Source organism: Entelurus aequoreus, linkage group LG13 (genome assembly GCF_033978785.1).
Source record: "Entelurus aequoreus isolate RoL-2023_Sb linkage group LG13, RoL_Eaeq_v1.1, whole genome shotgun sequence".
NCBI lineage: Eukaryota > Metazoa > Chordata > Actinopteri > Syngnathiformes > Syngnathidae > Entelurus > Entelurus aequoreus.
This window is the reverse complement of record NC_084743.1, coordinates 38,020,447-38,043,777: the sequence shown is the minus strand read 5'-3', so window position 1 is coordinate 38,043,777 and position 23,331 is coordinate 38,020,447. Positions and strand designations below refer to the sequence as shown.

At 38.7% G+C, this 23,331-nt stretch overlaps 1 protein-coding gene across 11 annotated transcripts in view; it reads right to left on the bottom strand.

Annotated features, from left to right (window-relative positions):
• Positions 1 to 23,331, bottom strand: part of hecw2a (HECT, C2 and WW domain containing E3 ubiquitin protein ligase 2a) — a 304,402-nt gene that overhangs the window by 202,533 nt on the left and 78,538 nt on the right. For all 11 annotated transcript variants that reach the window (XR_009828322.1, XR_009828323.1, XM_062067818.1 and 8 more), the window contains 4 exons: positions 20,963 to 21,132; positions 20,756 to 20,895; positions 6,413 to 6,513; positions 5,538 to 6,313 (listed from right to left, as the gene is read on the bottom strand). Coding sequence is in view for 9 of the 11 variants with exons in the window: in XM_062067818.1 (XP_061923802.1) it covers positions 5,538 to 6,313; positions 6,413 to 6,513; positions 20,756 to 20,895; positions 20,963 to 21,132 (1,187 nt within the window). In the remaining 2 variants the exon portion in view is untranslated. The remainder of the gene's footprint in view (positions 1 to 5,537; positions 6,314 to 6,412; positions 6,514 to 20,755; positions 20,896 to 20,962; positions 21,133 to 23,331) is intronic.

Below are 23,331 nucleotides of genomic sequence, written 5' to 3'. Positions count from 1 at the left end.
CTACATCAGTTACACCCCCGCCCGGATGCCTCTTTTCATCCTCTCCTCCCGCCGCTTTCAACACCACGGCCACTCCCCCACAACACGGCGCACATTTTACCTGCTTGTCTCACAAACACGCATGCCATGATGTGCACAAAAATCATCGAGCTGCAACAATGCATTAAGGCTGCAACACATTGGACATTTTCTAGCATCCAACATCAAACAACTGTTCCTTAAACCAACACCACCATCGCTCGCCTGCGACAAGAAGCTAACAAGCCAAATACTAGAATACGTGAACATTGCTACAAAGTACTGATTTTGTGTTGATTTATATATACAAAAGTAAACATTGAAATGTGCAAAGGCAGTAACATATGATAAAACAAGGCGGCGGTGTTTATGCCCTCTTTATCACACAGAAAAATTCTGCCAGGTGAACAGCTAATTCTACTACTTCGGGCGCTGACGTAAACTGACTTGCCTCACATATGTTACCAAAGGATGAACAAATGCACAAAGGTACTAAAACTATATTGGCCATAAACAGTTAACGTCTACAGCTGGGGTGCCCAGAGTGCATTACAGGGGACATCTGCGGCCCGTGACTCGTTTGTCATTGGCCCTAGGGATATTACCAAAAAGAAACACCAGCAAAAATTAGGAGAACAGCAAAAATAACTATGAGAAAAAAACAAAAGGTTGACATCAGCTAATACAACAAAAAGCTTTGTCTTTAACAAACGATTAAATCTATTATAAAAATAGTTGGCGATTAATTTAGTCATCGATTCGTTGGATCTATGCTCTGTGCAGAGGCTACTTTTTATTTATTTATAAACCTTTATTTATAAACTGCAACATTTACAAACAGCTGAGAAACAATAATCAAAATAAGTACAGTGCCAGTATAATGCCAGTATGCTGTTTTTTTTCAATAAAATACTGGAAAGGATAGAAATGTAGTTTGTCTCTTTTATCTGATTATTAACCGATTAATCGAAGTAATAATTGACAGATTAATCGATTATCAAATTAATTGTTAGTTGTATATATATATATATATATATATATATATATATATATATATATATATATATATATATATATATATATATATATATATATATATATATATACATACATACATACTGTACATACATACATAAATACATATATATATATATATATACATATATATATATATATATATATATACAGTATATATATATATATATATGTATATATATATACATATACATATATGTACATATATACATGTACAAACCCCGTTTCCATATGAGTTGGGAAATTGTGTAAGATGTAAATATAAACGGAATACAATGATTTGCAAATCATTTTCAACCCATATTCAGTTGAATATGCTACAAAGACAACATATTTGATGTTCAAACTGCAAATAATCATTAACTTTAGAATTTGATGCCAACAACACATGACAAAGAAGTTGGGAAAGGTGGCAATAAATACTGATAAAGTTGAGGAATGCTAATCAAACACTTATTTAGAACATCCCACAGGTGAACAGGAAAATTGGGAACAGGTGGGTGTCATGATTGGGTATAAAAGTAGATTCCATGAAATGCTCAGTCATTCACAAACAACGATGGGGCAAGGTTCACCACTGTCAACAAATGCGTGAGCAAATTGTTGAACAGTTTAAGAAAAACCTTTCTCAACCAGCTATTGCAAGGAATTTAGGGATTTCACCATCTACGGTCCGTAATATCATCAAAGGGTTCAGAGAATCTGGAGAAATCACTGCACGTAAGCAGCTAAGCCCGTGACCTTCGATCCCTCAGGCTGAACTGCATCAACAAGCGACATCAGTGTGTAAAGGATATCACCACATGGGCTCAGGAACACTTCAGAAACCCACTGTAAGTAACTACAGTTGGTCGCTACATCTGTAAGTGCAAGTTAAAACTCTCCTATGCAAGGCGAAAACCGTTTATCAACAACACCCAGAAACGCCGTCGGCTTCGCTGGGCCTGAGCTCATCTAAGATGGACTGATACAAAGTGGAAAAGTGTTCTGTGGTCTGACAAGTCCACATTTCAAATTGTTTTTGGAAACTGTGGACGTCGTGTCCTCCGGACCAAAGAGGAAAAGAACCATCCGGATTGTTATAGGCGCAGAATTGAAAAGCCAGCATCTGTGATGGTATGGGGGTGTATTAGCGCCCAAGACATGGGTAACTTACACATCTGTGAAGGCGCCATTAATGCTGAAAGGTACATACAGGATTTGGAGCAACATATGTTGCCATCCAAGCAACATTACCATGGACGCCCCTGCTTATTTCAGCAAGACAATGCCAAGCCACGTGTTACATCAACGTGGCTTCATAGTAAAAGAGTGCGGGTACTAGACTGGCCTGCCTGTAGTCCAGACCTGTCTCCCATTGAAAATGTGTGGCGCATTATGAAGCCTAAAATACCACAACGGAGACCCCCGGACTGTTGGACAACTTAAGCTGTACATCAAGCAAGAATGGGAAAGAATTCCACCTGAGAAGCTTAAAAAATGTGTCTCCTCAGTTCCCAAACGTTTACTGAGTGTTGTTAAAAGGAAAGGCCATGTAACACAGTGGGGAACATGCCATTTCCCAACTACTTTGGCACGTGTTGCAGCCATGAAATTCTAAGGTAATTATTATTTGCAAAAAAAAAATTAAGTTTATGAGTTTGAACATCAAATATCTTGTCTTTGTAGTGCATTCAATTGAATATGGGTTGAAAAGGATTTGCAAATCATTGTATTCCGTTTATAATTACATCTAACACAATTTCCCAACTCATAGAAACGGGGTTTGTATATGATTTGGCTTTTGGCTGAGACAGGGGATTTTGGGCTCAAAAAGGTTAGTAGCAACTAATCTAACGGTGTGCCAAAGAAGTCTGTAAATATGTACTGTATATAGAGTATCATTGTTGATGATGTTTGTCCATTGTTTATGATACAGTGCCCATGAATTTTACATATACTTCATAGGCGTAGTGTGCCTATGAATACTTAGGCATACTACGCTACAGTATTTTAATGTTTATCATTGTGGTGTTACTTGGAGAGAGTGGTTTCTGAGGTGGTACTTGGTGAAAAAAGGTCGAGAACCACTGAAATAGAATGTGCTAACAAGTGGTACCTGTATGATCATCAGCCCTTGTCAGTAGCAGCGAATGAAAAGCTCAAAATCATATACAGTTTTAAACAGCTAAGAAGCTGAATCACAATCAACCAGATTTTACCCTAGTGAAGAAATGTACCCAGGAGTGTACACTGACTTTGACATACCGGTATTAGCCAACCGGAACATCATCAACACTGAGTAAAAGAAAGTGGGTCTAGCGTTCAAAGTCAAAAGGATCCACAGAATATCAAAAGTGACAGTGGTTCCAATCGTGATTGGTGCCATTGGAACCATTTGGAAGAACGCTAAGACAATGCAGGGGAAATTAGAGCTTCCAGGCGTCATTGGAGGTGCAAAATGGCGGCCATCCTTGGAACAGCTCACATATTACAAAAAAAGTCTCTAAACTGCGAGAGGTAGCAAAGACATCAGATAGAGGATCCAGCAGAACAGCAAAGCAGTGGAGAGAATAGAATTAAAACAAATAATAAGAATAATAATAGATTATGTCCGTTGTCTTTTACTTGTGCCAGTTAAAAGTTGTGCTGCTGCATTTTGGACCAGAGGGGGAAGACTGGCTAATTCCAAAACAAAGTGAGTTGCAAATGTAAAGAAGGCATGAATTACTGTCTCAAAATGTTGTTTTGAAAGAAATGTTATAATCTTGGAAATCTGCTGTAGATAGAAAAAAATGTACCTGACTATAGTGTAAATCTGATGGTCTAGTATAGAATCTCTCTAAAACCAGGTTAGTGAATGCAGTCTTCACGTGCTAATGTCAAGGGATCGAGGTCATCAGCGGGCACTCACAGAAGGTACTGGCTCTAAATACCCTCACTTCAGTTTTCAAAACAATTAATATATATATATATATCTAACCCAATCTTTTAACACTCCATCCGTCCATCCATCTTCTTCCGCTTATCCGAGGTCGGGTCGCGGGGGCAGCAGCCTAAGCAGGGAAGCCCAGACTTCCCTCTCCCCAGTCATTTCGTCCAGCTCCTCCAGGGGGATCCCGAGGCGTTCCCAGGCCAGCCGGGAGAGATAGTCTTCCCAACGTGTCCTGGGTCTTCCCCGTGGCCTCCTACCGGTCGGTCATGCCCGAAACACCTCCATAGGGAGGCGTTCGGGTGGCATCCTGGCCAGATGCCCGAACCACCTCATCTGGCTCTTCTCGATGTGGAGGAGCACCGGCTTTACTTTGAGCTCCTCCCGGATGACAGAGTTTCTCACCCTATCTCTAAGGGAGCGCACAGGCACCCGGCGGAGGAAGCTCATTTCGGCCGCTTGAACCCGTGATCTTGTCCTTTCGGTCATAACCCAAAGCTCATGACCATAGGTGAGGATGGGAACGTAGATCGACCGGTAAATTAAGAGCTTTGCCTTCCGGCTTAGATCCTTCTTCACCATAACGGATAGATCAGCGTCCGCATTACTGAAGACGCCGCACCGATCCGCCTGTCGATCTCACGATCCACTCTTCCCTTACTTGTGAACAAGACTCGGAGGTACTTGAACTCCTCCACTTGGGGCAAGATCTCCTCCCCAACCCGGAGATTGCACTCCACCTTTTTCCGGGCGAGAACCATGGACTCGGACTTGGAGGTGCTGATTCCCATCCCAGTCGCTTCACACTCGGCTGCGAACCGATCCAGTGAGAGCTGAAGATCTTGGCCAGATGAAGCGATCAAGACCACATCATCTGCAAAAAGCAGAGACCTAATCCTGCAGCCACCAAACCAGATACCCTCAACGCCCTGACTGCACCTAGAAATTCTGTCCATAAAAGTTATGAACAGAATCGGTGACAAAGGGCAGCCTTGGCGGAGTCCAACCCTCACTGGAAACGGGTCCGACTTACTGCCGGCAATGTGGACCAAGGTCTGACACTGATCATATAGGGAGCGGACCGCCACAATCAGACAGTCCGTTACCCCATACTCTCTGAGCCTTCTCCAAGTCCACAAAGCACATGTAGACTGGTTGGGCAAACTCCCATGCACCCTCAAGGACCCTGCCGAGAGTATAGAGCTGGTCCACAGTTCCACGACCAGGATGAAAACCACACTGTTCCTCCTGAATCCAAGGTTCGACTATCCGGCGTAGCCTCCTCTCCAGTACACCTGAATAGACCTTACCGGGAAGGCTGAGGAGTGTAATCCCACGATAGTTGGAACACACCCTCAGGTTCCCCTTCTTAAGGTATTAACACTCACTTTTATTAATTCAGAGAACATCATTATCAAGCTAGCGGGAATATTTGAAGGGAGAGAAGCAAGCTGCCGTGGTATACAGTGTCACATAATTCAGACTTTGTTAAGTGTCAAAAATTAATATTATTTACAGCCACTGAATGTTGTTGTTTGTCAGATGAATTATTGATGCCTATACGAGAACTTACCACACCGGCAGTCAAGGTGACAGGACAACTGTCTGAGGAGTAGATGGCCGTCTGAGGTGCTGTTGCCATGGAGCAGGTGTCCATCTCTGAAGAAAGTTCCTCAGCGGGTTCCTTTGCCCCCTCTGGTAAGGTATTATGGGAAACAGCCTCTGAGAATCGAGCTTCTTCCACCTCAGTGAAGACATCTAGGTCCATAACATCATCCTGGTTCAGACCTGCTTCCACCTCATGAGCCACCTCATGAGCCACCCGGGTCTCAGAGGTTAGCTCTTCAAGACACTCAGGCTCCTCTTCTCCAGACTGCGTCTCATTTTCATCAGGACCAGTAACATCTTGACGAACTCCATTTAGCAACAACGGGGAGGGCGGTATTGGAAGTGTTTCATTTGCCCCGGACCTGTCTTCGTCCTCGTCGGAATCAATGTGTAACATCCCGCTAAGCCGCGAATGTGTGGGGAAGCTTGAACGTAGTTTGGGAGAAGCGGCGCCGAGGGGCCTTTCTCCTGGACGTTTGGGGACCTCAATAGCGTCCAGGCCCTCACTGAGTGACATATGAAGCAACTCACTTTCCTCCAAAAATCCAGCTTCAGATCCGACAAGAGGAAGATCCTTTTCTGGGTATGCTGAGGCCCCGCCATCCCAAACACATTGGGAGTCTTGGGACTCAGTGGGGGAGGGGCCTGCTGAGAGCATTCCTGGAAAGTGATGAGGCAGATCTTCATCATCTGATGGAGTCCCTGGAGCTCCATTAAAGCTCGAAAGGCCAACAATAGCATCTGGAGAAGCAAATGTATATCTTACCACATGTTGTAAAGATGTAAACATTGAGAGAAACATTACACACATATACATATATATATATGCATTAAATTTACCATCAGCACCAGTAGATGTCAGCTCCACCTTGAACTGCAAATTTCCGCTCACGTGTTCCGTAGGGAGGCGGCGACACAACGAGAAACTCACAGGCTGGACTCTGACAATCACACAAGATTGTGTTTGTGACAACCATAAAACAACTGTGTTTGTGACAATCACATTGCTTTGTGTTTATGTCAATAACATAACAAGTTTGTGTTTGTGACAATCACACACAACATCATTGTGTTTATGACAATCACACATCATGTTTGTGTTGTGATAATCTCACAACAACTTTCCTTAACCATAACATTAACCTAATTTTACCCTAACTCTTACTCTAACTAACCATAACCCACTAACACTAACCCTCCTTCTACAGTAACTAGGGATGTATACCGAGTACTGGTATTTTTTGGTGCCGGTTCCTAATTGGGCCGCTCCAAGAAGAGTATTAAAATTCTGGAAAAATTAAGCAGCTATTGGTACTTTTATTTTTATCTGGCTGACCGTCGTAATTATGACACGTGCGCATTCACTATGGTGCCACTGCAAAGCATAAAAAAAGACACAGCGGAAAAGCCAATCGTAGTCGATCTTTTTCAACCCCACTTCTGGTTACAAGGTACAGTATGCGGAAGTTAATAGAACTATAGATTTATTTACCCATCATTGAAAACCTGGACAAAATCAAATATTTGCTAAAACAGAATCTAAATGCAGAAAGTCGCGGAAATTGGCGTGATGTGACCTATATTTGTAATTTAGAGCAAAAGGGGAAATCATGTTTACGGTACTTGACAAACAATTACCTCTGTGGGCCAGCACTCTAGCCGGCAACCATGCATCCTTCTCGGGCCATCTCTGTGCCTGCCTCCTTGACACGTCAAACTACAAAACTAACTCCAAAATACAGAGCTGAACAGTTCCCAAATTATTTTCTACTGTGAGGTGATATGTTTCTTTTGCAATTTTGATGACTACTTGTCATCCAAAAGCTTTGTGAAAAACACTGTGCTACTACTGCCAATGCTAGGAAGTAGTCAACGCAACTCTTGATCTTCATTGGGAAGTTAATGATAACTTGACAGCTTCTAATACATATAGTTGGAGTGCACGTGTTGAAATAATAACTCATGCATCTTTGTGTGTGCTTACTTTTACTTGAAGGCATGTAAAATCAAATGTTTTGGTACATTGTTACGTCATTGTGTTTTTTCTTATTTAGTTTACTTTGTTATTTACTTAGAATGTTAATACAATGTTTAACTAATCCCTAGTTTAGTTGTTTTAGTACAGATGGTTTAAAACTGGCAGGTTAAAAACAATGTAAAACATTGTGGTAATAATCGAGTTTGGATGATTTTTTTTTTGCCTGTCGCCCAGACCTTTGATCTGTTAATCAGCTTTATAATAATAAATAAGGAAGCAATAATAAGACGGAGAATAAAGTGAATAAAAATGGTAATAAAAATGGTAATAAAAATGAATTTTTTCACATCTTTATTTACACAAATTAAATATGGTACCGATAAGATAAAATCTTAACGATATACATCCCCACTGTATATCTAACCAGAACCTCTTACCCCTAACCTCCTACTCATAACCGTCTACAATACCACAAGGTTGTGTTTGTGACAATCACACAACAGGTTTGTGTTTGTGACAGTCACACAACACGTTGTGGTTGTGACAATCACACAACCAGTTTGTGTTTGCGACAATCACACAACATGTTTGTGTTTGAAATAATTGCACAACAAGTTTGTCTTTGTAACAATCACACAACAAGTTTGTGTTGTGACAATCACACAAGTTTGTTTGCGACGATCAGACAACAAGTAGTTGTTTGCAAATATCACACAACAAATTTTTGTTTGTGACAATCACACAAACTCATGTTTGTGACAATAACACAAGTTTCTGTTTGTGACAATCACACAAACTCATGTTTGTTTGCGACAATCAGACAACTAGTTGTTTGCAAAAATCACAAATCATTGGTACTTAAACTTAACAAGTTTTTGTTTTTGACAATCACACAAACTCATGTTTGTGACAATCACACAAGTTTCTGTTTGTGACAATCACACAAACTCATGTTTGTTTGCAACAATCAGACAACAAGTAGTTGTTTGCAAAAATCACACATGTTTTTGTTTGTGACAATTTCACAAGTTTGTGTCAATGACAATTACACAACAATCTTGTGACGAAATTAATACAAATATAAAATATGAGCATGACTTCAAAGACTTAAAAGATTATTTATTATAAATTGATCCATACAAATACGGATAAAGAGTATGAAATATGCAAATGCAATATGGGTATGAGTATGAGTATGGAATGTAACAATAATAATAATGTTTTAGATTTATATAGCACTTTTTTCGACACCCAATCACTTTACAATGAGAGCTGAGAAGTCATCATTCATTCACTCCAGATTCACACATGGATGGTGGTTAAATTCACGTAGTAGTAGTAATAATAATAATAATAATAATAATAATAATAAAAATGTATTACAATAATGGATAAATAATTCACAAATTGATGGCAATAAAATACATCTACTACTACTAATTTAATATTGGCTAGATAATTTACACATTTATGGTGGTAAAGTACATTCGGAGTCACAGCTTTCCAGAGGTAGACTGTCTTTGCTGTCAATTCATGGCAAAGACCTGTTTGACCACCACCTCACATTTATTCATTCACATTCATTCTGTCATAATTATCCACATTCTTTCATCCATTTATTCGAATTCATTAATTCATTCACATGCATTCATTTATTTATTTACAGTCATTCATTCACTAACATTTATTCATTTATATTAATTTGTTTATTCATTCATTTAAACAATTCATTCCCATTAATTCAGTCATTCATTCATTATTTAATTCCCATTAATTTATTTATTCATTCACATGTATACACCAGTGTGAGTGGCACTGGAGGCAAGGAGGGTGAGGTGTCTTGCCCAAGGGCAAAATGGCACTGACTAGGATAATGGGAGCTATGTTTGTATCAGGATCCCTCAAGTACTACTGTAGTAGAATTTCTGACCTTTGAACTATATTTCGTGTCTATTAAGAATGTCTGCTTGTTTCATTTCTCTTCTATTCTGTGCCATTGAATGGACCGGGTGTGGGACAAAGTTGAATATGAAGTCGTGCCAACCTGTCTACAAAATGTTTTGATTGTCTAAGTATGACTAAGGGATTCGAGTTTGTTATGGAACAGACAGGTCAAAACAACAAGACCGTGACGCACGAGGAAAACAGATTGACGCACGAAGAAACAGATCAAATGGCCAGGAGACCAGGACTCGAGAGAGATTGCTTTTGTTGTGTGTCCTCTGGAGGACATTTTGTTTGTCTGCAGAGACAGCTCAATCCGACTTGCACTTTTGACTATGGGTAAATAAACTTTTTGTACTAAACTCACTTTTGTTGCTGTTTAAGCTTCGGACAATCCACCACACAAATTGGCGTCACGAACAGGATGGTCCAGAACGCTGCAGATCGACAGCCGCTCCCGGTCTCTCTCTCAGGCAGACAAAGGCTGCACGCGCGCATCACAAGGTAAGCTTAAAGTGTAACAATTGTCTGCCTGGAGAGAACGGGATCGATAAAACTAATTGCTGAACCTGTTTTTGATAAGAGATAGGTCTAGTCAGGTTCTCCAAAAACAACCTGGGATGGGGTAAATTATGGTTGGATTGAGTTGTTTTATATGTGATTATTTGTCTGTGTGTTTGTTGAAAACTTGTGATTTCTTGTTTTAACAATAAGGGGATTGTTAGTAGAATTTTGGCGGTTTGGAGTGTTTGAAGCATAAACGATGTGAGACGAATACATTTTCTTAACCTCTCCCTCCTCTGTCGTTGTCGGCAGAGGGGGCTTCTTCTGCAAGTGCATCAGATTAGCTAGAGTTGGATACAGCTAAATTTAAGGCAAGGTTTGCTAACTGGTGTGACATTTGGCCCATATAAAATTATGACGTTTATGAAAGTGCGGCACATCTGTCTATGTGGAAACTGCATGGCCGGGTAAAAAGCCTCTTATTAGGTGACCGTTCAGTGACTCCGGTAAAGGAGATCAACTGAGCTGATAGTTGTCACGACGTTCTGTTTAATTTGCTGCAGTATAGACAGGTGGCGTTCGGGCGCCATATGGTAGAGCCTTGGTGAAACTTGGTGAAACTATATGGAACTGACCAGGCAGATTGGGTGATTCCCAGTGGTCCTATGGCGCCGTAGAGGCCGTTTTTTTCGTGTAGGTCAGGGAAGGAACGTAGGGATAACTGGGCTGAACGGGTTAGTCGCCGTTTAAGGGTAAGGGACCTACGTTTGTGTTATGAGACGGCCGATTCCACAAAAGCACACGTGCAAAGTTGTTTATATAGGTCCGGACTAGGGTTGGGGTTTGTGATTATAAATGTGTGTATAAAGATGAATGTTGAGAAGTGTATGTGGAGTGATTCTGTTTTTTTTTACATTTATATATTTTTGCGTATTTTAATAACATTTGTGTAGCACCTGCAGGTCTTATCTGTTTTATTTCCCTCCTCTGAAAGGCAAGCATACTCCCTCCCGCACGCAACCTCCCTTCACGCTTTTTTCGCACCCCGCTAATCTGTAAAAATTGGGAAATTGTCCAAAATGTGTGTGTTTCTGAGAAGGTAGACAAAGTTTATGTACAGAAAACATATGAGTGAATGATCCATCCATCTAATTAACTTCTTCCGCTTTTCGGAGGTTGGATCGCGGAGGCAGCAGCCTAAGCAGGGAAGTCCAGAACTCCCTCCTGGCTATTTTGTCCACCTTAGAGTGAATGATAAATGTTGTTTCTTACTATTAAGGTTCTGATGAATACAGCTGTGCTTCTGGATGAGAAAAATAGTTGACTGTTGAATTGTTTTTTTAATGTGCTGGTGATTGTAACTGTGTGACACCATAGTTTGTAAGAAGGCTCTGAGATTTTGAGTACGGAAAAAGGCTCTCGCTCTTTGATGATTTGTGTGTGTGTGTGTGTGCGTGTGACGCAGTAAGAAAATAAAAAGGAGGCTCTGCTGGGAGACATTTTGAGATAAGAGATGTGTCCTTGTGACGAGGAGGTGTGACAGCTGCACGTTATACGTGGGCCGGAAAGATGTGTCACTGTTAGCATAGCATTGAGCTAGGGTAGCATTGGATTAGTTTAGCATTGAGCTAGGTTTAAAAATATATATATATATATATATATATATATATATATATATATATATATATATATATATATATATATATATATATATATATATATATATATATATATATATATATATATATATATATATATATATATAGTGGACAGCTGTACTCAATCTGAAGAGAGTGCTGACAGGTTGGTTTTGATAATAGGTAAAATAAAATATACTGTATATGAATAAATAAACATTTAAATATCAATAAATACACTTGGATTGTGGGACATTGAAGCATTGGTTGATTCATCATTCATATATTTTTATGTGTTTAGTATATATTTAGTAAGTTCCTTACATAGATTGGAACACATTGTAGCTTTGAATTAATAGTTATACAACAAATAAATTAATAATATTGAATTTAAATTTGATAAAGGTAAATTGATTATTTAAATATATTGACATTTTAATTATTTCAAGAATAATCACGATAAAAAAAAATTTAAATTTATATTCTAAAACATTTGAACTTTTATCTGTGCAACTGGTATTAATTATATATTGTCAACCTGTGTGAATCATGGAGTCTGAAGAAGTACAGATAAAAGTCACCAACAATCAGCGCCACAGTCATAACAAAACGTAGAGAAGCGTTAAACAAATTCTAATCAGAGGACATACTAAGTTATGAGAACTTAAGTAAACAGACAGCAAGCAAGCCACAAATAATAATTGAAATAAATAACAAAAGAAAGCAAATTTCAATGTGATAAATGAAGGTGCATGTAGAATTACATGTAGAGAATAAAACTAAATGGAAATAACCCCCCCCCCCCCCCCCCAGAGAGGAGTTGTACAGTCTAATGACGTGTGGGACATTCATTGTACAAACACACATATACACATACTGTACATATACATTCACTGTACAAACACACATACTGTATACACATACTGTACATATACATTCACTGTACAAACACACACATACACATTGTATACATATACATTCCCTGTACAAACACACATATACACATACTGTACATATACATTCACTGTACAAGCACACATATACACATACTGTACATATACAAGTACATATGCACACATACACTCATGCACATAATCACGTTTCATTAAACATATATTAACGTTGTTTCCCCAGGGTAAACTGGGTATAACACATGGCACACTGACAAAGCTTAACCTATAGTTACTATAACAATCTACAAGGTTAATGTAGGTTGCTTCTCTTTCTTCCCCTTCATTTTTCTGCATTCTTTCGTATCTCAAGTTATCATTACGTATATGTATTGTTGCATTTGAACAATTGTATTGTTGATAATAAAGGTAAAGTATTGGTATTGTTTATTATCAATAGCACTATTTCTATTGGTATTCATATTGCTCCATTTTTAGTGTAATAATGCTCATTGACATTTCTTTATTATTTTTTATTTTCGCTAACTGCTTATTTGCTATTACTTTTACCATCATATTTGTACATGTCGCATTTGCTGATGTTGCTCTGTTGTTGTTGTTGTTGTGTTTGCTGTTGTTGTTTTTGTCTCTCTGTCTAATCCCCCTCTTGTCCCCACAATTCCCCCCTCTGTCTTCCTTTTTTTCTCTTTCTATGCCCTCCTGCTCCGGCCCGGCTGCACCAAATGATAATATAAATACATTTAATAAAGTCAAATACAAATAAGGCAACAAGAGAAGTATCCTACACTTCTCTTTTGTAAAGTAAATCTGAACAGCCGATATGGGCATCTACATCTACTATATGATTTGCCTGAGAAGCTGGGCAGGACATTATAAAAAAAAAATAAATAAATAAAAAATAAATAAATAAATAAATAATGACGTGTGGGACAAAGGATTTTTTATAGTCTAAATCAGTAGTTCTCAAAGAGGGGCACGAGTACCCCAGGGGGTACTTGAAGGTATGCCAAGGGGTACGTGAGAAATGTTTTAAAATATTTTAAAAATAGCAACAATTCAAAAATCCTTTATAAATATATTTATAGAATAATACTTCAACAAAATAAATATTTAGAATTAAGTTCATGAATCCAGATGGATCTCTAGTACAATATCCAAAGAAGTTGATGATTAATTCTATGTATAGAAATCTTTATTATAATTTAATCACTTGTTTTTTTTTCAAAAAGTTTTTAGTTATTCTTATATGTTTTCCAAATAGTTCAAGTAAGACCACAACAAATGAGCAATATTTTGCACTGTTATACAATTTAATAAATCAGAAATTGATGACATTATGCTGTATTTTACTTCTTTATTTTTTTTCTCAACCAAAAATGCTTTGCTCTAATTAGGGGGTACATCACTAGAAAAAAGGTTGAGAACCACTGCTCTAAATCATATCTAAAGCTAAAATTCTAAAATGCAGGTTATGAAGGAGGAATAATAGTTAAGAGATAAATAAAGAGGCATGACCCTGTTGTATTTTATAAGACTGATTATTTTGGATTATTGTGTTTGTATTGTGAAAGGAGAGAGAGAGAGAGAGAGAGAGAGAGAGAGAGAGAGAGAGAGAGAGAGAGAGAGAGAGAGAGAGAGAGAGAGAGAGAGAGAGAGAGAGGAGAGAGAGCAGGTGAAGGAAGATTGAGGGTGAAGAGGATGGTTTGAGAAAATATGGGAAAAGGATGTTTATAACCTTACGTTACGTGAATGGTTTCTAGGAGAACAGAAAATAGAAACATTGTGTGAAGTGTAAGGAAGAGATGGATACAGGATGTTGTTTGTAAAGGAAAACGAAAGTGAAGAAAAGATGAGAAAGTGACAAATGAAGGTATTCGTAAATGGTATGGTGTTGGTTGTGGTTCGCTGCAAGTTTGTTTATTTGTTTGTTTGGTTGTTTGAGTGAGATGGGAAGAAATCAATAGGAATAATTACATGCAAAACGGAATAAAACTATGAGTGCGATAGATAAGGAATGAATAAATGAAATAAGTTTATTTCGGTCATATAATCAACCATCAAAATCAATATCCCCCGTAAATGATAGTTGTCTCCTTATAATGTAAATAAGCTAAGAATACAAACTGGAAGGCTGTTGTTCTTTACTCGAAACATAATTGCCATTGTTTTAAAAATAGATTATCTGAACATTTAACACATTATAACTTGTAAAAAATGGATTGGTATGATCATAATAATAATTCTTTGTGTATTATTCTAATGAGCCTTTTAAGTTTAAGTGTTGGGTCTATATTTCTTCTATAAACATTTCCCCAAGTCTCAAAACAATATGTTAAATAAGGAAAAATAAAGGAATAATATAACATATGCAGACATTTCTTATTCAGCATGTGTCTTACTCTATACAGAGTAGCAATGGATTTGGATATTTTTTCTTAATATATTCAATATGCGGCTTCCAACATATTTAGGATCAATTAGTATTCCCAAGAATTTAGTTCATATACACTGTCAATTTCTACTTGATTCAATTTTAATTTTGTTTCACAATTTGACATTGCACCACTAAACACCACAAATTTAGTTTTGTTATCATTTAATGATTACTTATTAATATTAAACCATTTTTTAGCTTAATCAACTCAACCTCGATTTTCCTCAACGCTTTCTTCAAGTCTTCTCCTGAACAATATACATTTGTATCATCTGCAAACGTAATACATTTAATTTATTAGATACTGAACAAATATCATTTAGATTAAGTATAAATAACTTAGGTCCCAATTATAAGGCCTGTGGACCCCCACAAGTTACTCTTTCTGGCTGTGATTTAGTCTTATTAATTTCCACATATTGAGATCTATTACTTAAAATAACTACTTAACCACTGTTATGAAACACCTTTCTAATTTATGGGGGTATTGGGATAGGATTGAGGAAGATGTCTGCTGTGGTGGAGGTGAGTTTGGGAAATGAATATAATAAAAGTAAGTTTAAGTCGGTTTAACTTTAAAGTGTAGTCTAACATTTTTAGGTTGGAGTATTTTATTTTTATTTAGACATAGCATTACACCATGCATCTGGGGGGTGAGCTAAGATAGGATAATGGCATAACTATAACCTAAAGTGTTAAAAGAAGAAAAGTGTAGTTCGGCTTGTCGCTTAGCACACAGCCTTGTGTTTGTTGTGACTAGTTTGAATGAGCAGATGGAGAAACGAGAATGAAAACATTCTTTTGTTTTGTAGAATATCACGCACGACGGGAGGTCAGAGTGCACAAGTGAAGTGTAGCATGACAGCTTGCTCGAACCAACTGATAGACAAATGATAGTTAAATTAACTTATAGATAATCTTTAGTTGAATTAAAAGGGTACTTAAATACACATGAAGTACTACGTATAATCTTTGAATTAGGGTTATTGATTAACATTTAATGGGATAATTAAGGCTGTGATTTAAACGTGATATGCAAAATTGAACTAAGCAAGAGGATAACGACAAGGCTGTGACACAGCAGCAAGGAAACAACTCCTTAAAATATAGATCGCTGAAACTAAATGTCAGGGAACCGAGAGGATAAGAAAACAATGGGTGTACATGTTTTGAGTTCCAAATTCTGGAGAGAAGAAACCTCAACAAAACGTAAAACCAGACAGTCTCACTTGGGTGGTAGTCGCGGTTGTCCTAGGTCAAACTAGGGCGGAAACTGTTATGCAGCCGGGGGACTGCCAACTTCTCTAAACAAGACAAGCTCCAAAGTTGCAGCCAGAACATCATACAGGTGTGACAGAGGACGCCCACAGCAGGACGAACAGCAGGAGATACAAAGAGACCCCTGCTGGACATAAGTGTCAACGGACAATGTTATCAGTTCATGATTGACAATGGTGCCACACAATCTTTGAAGCATTCCTTTGTGGTCAACCTGCACACACCTGCTTACAAACTGTGCCCTGACATTCAATACCGCACAGAAGGAACTTCCTGATGTTGCCTGACAGCACGACTTCAGATGACAACTACTGGGGACGCCTCCCAGGAACGAATGGAGGACGGGGACTGCTCCAACTGTCCTATCGGTGAAAGCACTGGCTGACTGAGGTGCGTCCGTGTGCGCTGCCACCCAAACCGCCAAAGTGTATGATTACCAATTAGACGACTCATAATAGGAGCCCTTTGACTCTTATATATGGTGGAACTCAAGGTATGGCCGCTCATATGAACTATCCTTACAACAATTAGCATGGTATGAGATGGACAACTAATGTCCCACATTGTTCCCTTTCCCTCTGTCCTGCCTACGAAACCAAAGATTTAGGTCGAATGATAAAACAGGGCGTAGCTGCCGCCGATTGGACCGATACGCAAATACGACATTTTCAATTGTTTCGGTTGTCTGTTAAAAACATAGCTATGGGCTGCAATTTGGACACTCCTGTTGTAGGCAACGAGGAGCTAGCAGCTACACAACAGCTGAGGTAAAATAACACATTTAAGCATATCAAATAATTACTGTTGATTATTACATACACAAAGTCGCATAGAGACAGAAGTCTGTAGAAAGTATTCAGTAACAAATGTGTCCGCATCATTAAACTTTCTACAACAGGAAACATACTGAACAAATCCAGCAGTTACTGTCAGACTCTAATCTGGGGTACCTTTGTCTATCAGAGACATGGTTAAAACCTGCAAAACCTTTTGTTCTAATTAATGTCCCGGGGTACAAGATTACAGAAAAAACAGATCAAGTGGCAAAGGGGGGAGGAGTTATGATTTATGTAAGGGAAAAAATTAAAAGTGAACAAATAACCCTTCCAGTAGATCATCTTGAGTGTGTTGGAATTAAAATCACATATCCTCAGAAATGTATTTCAAGGTAATTGTAGCATACCGACCGACCACAGCTAAAGACATTTTTCTCGATTCATTTTCAGACATCCTCAAACAGCACAGTATGAAAGAATTGAACGTCATGGGGGACGTTAATCTGGACTGGTTAAATAAAACTGGTAGAAAGAAACTTAAGGATATTATAAACGGCTTCTACATGATACAAATGATAAGCAGCCCTACTAGAATTACATTTGGATGACAAAAATCAAAGAGATCATCTGTAAATACACTAATACAAAAACTAGAAAGAAGAGTGCTAAAATGAAAAATACCTTTGATTAATAAAACAATTTGGATTCTAATGAGAAATGGGGACTCAGCTCTCATAAAAGCAATTATAACAGGTCTGAATACAGATCGTATGATTTTAAAAGTTTTGAGGCACAAAGTTAAAATGCTTATGCGGAAGTTTAAGGCTGACTTTCACTTAGAATTAATCAAAGCTGCAAAAGGGAACATTAGACAGTTATGGAAAACCATGTACAAACTTACGGGAAGAGAGCAAACAAGAAACAACTGCTACTATCATCCAAATCCATAAAACAGGAAATAAAGAAGACATGAACAAGTACAGACCAATTAGCCTTCTCCCCATTATAACAAAAGGAATAGAACATTTGGTGGCTTGGAGCAATCAAAGCGGCTCACACGGTCACATCAACTTAATGTGTATTATATTTATCCATGAGAGCATTTTTGTTGTAAATTGTGAGGTATGGCTGTTAAAATCTTGGTTGTTTTTACAAATGATGACAGATGTGAACAAGAGCATGTATTGTCTTTGGGTGATGATGCAAATAAGGTGGGGTTGTATTGTATATTAAGTATGTGTCGATGAAGGGGCATTTTGTGACTTTTCTTAAATTTGATTACATGCTATAGTATGATTATTTATTGATTATTAATTATTATGAATGTATATATATATATTATTTATTATGGTTAATTAGTGTCATAATTTTATTGCTTGATTTTTGGATCCCTTTCATTTAGGTAGCCAGGGACTGCAGATGGAAAGTAGCTATTTAGATATAATCTGGTACAGAACATATCTGTTTCTGAACTTAATGTTTCTGTGCATTGTCCTATCATATATAGACTAAATTGAATACAACTACTTAGTGAATTATCGAGGCCACAATAATTCACTAGTGTTGTAAAAATATCAAATTACTATTGAAAAAGCAAACATTGACCTCAAACATGACCTGTCCTCCGCCTCTGTTCTTGCTGCGCTTGACTATCAGCTGCCTTTTCTTTTTCTTGGATGTTTCTGAAACTACTACTACTATTACTATTACTACAACTAACACTGTCCCTGTTTCAGGGACAGAGGGGGGAGGTGAATTTGGATTGGGTCAAGTTTGAGAGTGTTGAGGTTTTATTTAATTGATATGATCAATCCGGTACAAGGAAAAAGGTACGTAATGATTTAGGTTGACAATTACAGTGGTTGGCAGAAGCAACTCCAACCTCAGAGGAGGATGCCAATTCAGTAATTAAATGCTTTGTGAATGATCTAATATCCCGACATGCTTTCCCCAAAAAGATTAGGTCAAACAATGGCACCCATTTTAAGAAAACAGGCTATCATCTTCAGTCACAAGGTAAGGTTGAAAGGAGGAACCAGAAAATCAAAACAAATTGGCTAAAATCTGTGCACAGACCAAATTGAATTTAATTGACATGTCATTAGCGTTAATGATCATTCGAATGTCCCTGAATAAAACTGTTTTTACGGCCTTTGAATTTTTCACCCAATGAACTGCATACAGATCAGCCCTTCCCAGGACCAGTAGCTTCCTAGGAAGGCGGAAACACCATGAGACCAAAATGGTATGTTTGCAAAATGTGGAATTTGTGGGCCAGTTCCTCTGTGCAGATTCGAGGATGACAGCCGCCACTCAAGATTCCCTTCCACCAGCCGAGAGGGGCACGGTCAAAGTCGGATCCCGGACCAACACCCGATACCTGACTGGAAGGAACAGAGAGGAGAGACAACACCTTGCCAGCGATGACGAGAACGACTAAGGTTGCCAGCCACGATGCGTCCGTCGGGACTCCAGCAGCTGTGGAAGGAGGTGTCGGGAGTGCCGAAGCGGCGAGGAGGCCTTGAAGCAAGCCGAGGGCCTGGACCAAAGCCCCAACGCCCCATACTCTGCCCCAGCCTTCCCCAAAGCCCCCACAGCTCCAACTCTACCTCAGCTTTCCCCAAAGCGGCCAGCGCGCACATGCCATTGAACAGTATGCCCAATGGACTGAGCCACACCCCAAAGAGAGACAGAGACAGACTGTTTGAGTGGATCTCCTTCTTCACCAAGGCAGCCAAAAGTCCAACGAGGTGTCGGCAGGCCACCAGCCTGAGGCACCACCGAGCCATCTACACGAGCACTAATCGAACATGGACTCATACGAAATTCAGTTTTGTGTTCAAAATCAATTGGTAATTAACAATATTGGTAACTACATTCATTGCAAATGCCGGAAAAATAATTCTGCAAATGTCTTACAGTCATAAGTCTATATACATTCATCTAATTATGTTCAATGAAGTTCATGATCAAAGTATTCTGTTATTCCTTTACTAAATCAAAGGGTAGGCCACTAATTGTGTTCTGTGAGATGGTTTTACTGCAGGCTGGTAACAGCGATCGCTCTGTAGGAGGGTCATAGAGGAATTTCGTCTCGTATAAAAACATTGAGGTTTTTGCCTCTATCTGTGGTAGAGATTTTAAGTTAGTGGCCTACGTCAGAAATCGGTATGGTCCAGGGTTCTAGAACCCTGGAAGAGGGGTATGTAGTAGAATTTCTGACCTTTGAACTATATTTCGTGTCTATTAGGAATGTCTGCTCGTTTCATTTCTCTTCTATTCTGTGCCATTGAATGGACTGTGTGTGGGACAAAGTTGAATATGAAGTCGTGCCAACCTGTCTACAAAATGTTTTGATTGTCTAGTATGACTAAGGGATTCGAGTTTGTTATGGAACAGACAGGTCAAAACAACAAGACCGTGACGCACGAGGAAAACAGATTGACGCACAAAGAAACAGATAAAATGGCCAGGAGACCAGGACTCGAGAGAGATTGCTTTTGTTGTGTGTCCTTCGGAGGACGTTTTGTTTGTTTGCAGAGACAGCTCAATCCGACTTGCACTTTTGACTATGGGTAAATAAACTTTTTGTACTAAACTCACTTTTGTTGCTGTTTAAGCTTCGGACAATCCACCACACTACAACTCCAAGGAACTACAGGTACACTACTGCAAGTTGTAAAGTGAAAAGAGGATGAAATACTTCATGTTGTGTACTTACCCAGGTATCTTTTCGATCAGGCGCTGTACAGGGATTGTTAGCTGACCAAGAAAGCGTTTGATGATTGGTCGACTTTTGGCAAACTTGTCCTTGACTTCGATGTACAAAATGTCCGTCATTAGTGCTACAAAGGTGTATTTCTGCAGACACATCAACCAGGAATCAGAACATGTGCAGATGAGGATGATGAAGTTTACAGCCACTCACCTCTCCAAGCCAAACTGGGTTGATGGTGTTTGCGATGATGGCTGATCGGCGTTCTTGTCCGTGATGGCTGAAGACGGGGAAGACGCTCCTCTTGCCAGGATGGATGGACATCTTTAGATATGGATCCGGATGAAAAAACATACCTTTTTTTAGGCTGTTGGCCCGCAGATCTGTGAGCAAAAAAAAAAAGATTTTGATATGTACTCATTGCTTGTTTGTGTGTCTTAAAGTACAAAACGGTTACTACAACAGGAGAAATGACTGATGGTATACTGTACTTGATAAAAGTTACTAGGTTTAAAATTGAAGCCAAGTTAATAAATGTTGTGCTGAACACTAAGAAGTCACAGAAGGTGATGTTGTGGGTGTGTGATTTTGCTTCTACTGAGGCGACATGCTAAGTACTGCCAGTCAGATAAGAGCTGAACTAGTTGTGAACATGTCCTAATAGTCCAATGGTGTAATGTAGGTGGTAGAGGAGGATGTAATTGATTGTATCAAAGGCTAATGTGAGGTCCAAGAGGATACGTGAAGATGGAGAACTGGTGTGTGCTGCCATCAGGAGGTCATAGGTGATCTTGACCAGGGCTGTTTCTGTACCATGGTAATGGGGGAAACCAGACTGGAACTTGTCAAAAAAGGCTGTTGTGCTTGAGGTGATCCTGTAGTTGGGCAGCAACTATTTTTTCCCAGAATCTTTGACAGAAATGGAAGATTGGAGATGGGCCTATAATTGCAGAAAACTTCAGGATTCAGGGTGGATTTTATTTCAAAAATGGTCTGATGAAAGCAGTTATTAATACAGATAGAACATGGCCAGCCAACCAGGAGGGAGTGGTTCATAATCTTGGTAATGAGAAGCCAGACGTTGTCCTTTAGCAGGGCTATATGAAGGGGTCCAGGGTACAGGTGAAGGGTTTCATTCTTCTGATCGTTCCATGTTTGATGAGGACAGCTAAAGAGAGATTTTTGATGAGCTTATTTCTGCAATGCTCAGACTATTTTTGTTGTTTTTTATTTTGTCTTACCTTGGGTCATACGGACATATGCTCAACACCACGGATAAACAGTAACCTAATACCAAATATAAGCTTTTTTTCTTTTGGACTGCTTTGGGACTTTCACGCTAAAGTAAAAGTCTTGTCATTTGTGTGGATGTGTTTCAGTGCAAGTGTTTCAGTGGATGAAAATGTGTTATCTGTACTAAGGGGGGAAAAAAAACTTAAAATAGAATGGAAAATAATAAAAAAATATATATTTACTAATGTTGGTGATAAGGAATTAGAATGTAGAAGTACTGAGAATAATAACAGTAGTGAACTGTACAATAATTATAACCACATCCAACCAAACTTGTATGACAATATCAATTGCAACTGCAATTTAAATGAGCTTGGGAGTGACATAGATCCGGATTGTAATATTTACTATGATATTATCAGTAATTGTGAGTACTACACAGATGAACAATTTAAATGCGTGAATGTGGACGAATCATTTACCGTAATACATTTTAATAGCCGAAGTTTTTATAAAAACTATGAAAACATTATAGAATATCTGAGCCAGTTCAAAAAATGTTGTGTTGTTGCAGTTTCAGAGACTCGGCCAGATGAGAACAAGTGTTGTGAAATGAAATTGGAAGGTTATGAATTATTCACTACAAACATAGTTGGAAAAAGGGGACGGGGTCGCACTTTTTGTCAATTGATATTTAAACTGCAGGAAGATTAATAGATGAATCAACTCCTATTGTTGGAGTCTTTGAATGTTTAACTGTAGAAATTGAAGTACAAAAATCCCAAAAAATAAATGTTAGTTGTGTTTATAGAACGCCTGGATCGTGTTTAGACACATTCAATCAACAAATTGATTATTTGTTCAGTAAGTCAAACAAGCCCAATATTGTGTGTGGTGATTTTAATATTAATCTTCTGAACCCCTTGGACAGTACCAAAACAACAGATTTTATAACAGGATTGTACAGCAATAATTTATTTCCCCTCATCACAAAACCATTCGGCGTGATGGTAAATGGATCTTAGGAGACCTGCACTGATGTCTTTTCTCATCTTTGCCAGCATGACTGGTGGAGTAAGCAGTTCTCGCCTCATTATGTTCCACTTCGTCACTTCCTGTCAATGAGAAAGGACGCAAAGAAGAAGGCTCCGCTTCTGCTACCGGAGTTTTTGTTAAGTCTGAAGATTTTGACCACTGGATTGCGATCACAGCCACAGGAGGGTCACCTGATTTTGGTCAGTTGAGAGGCACTGATACGCTGAAATAAGGCGAGTTGGAAGAGCCGTTAGCCTAGCTGAGAGAGCCAGCACGGACACAGAGCAAGAATGTTTTGACTGCTCGAAGAAAAA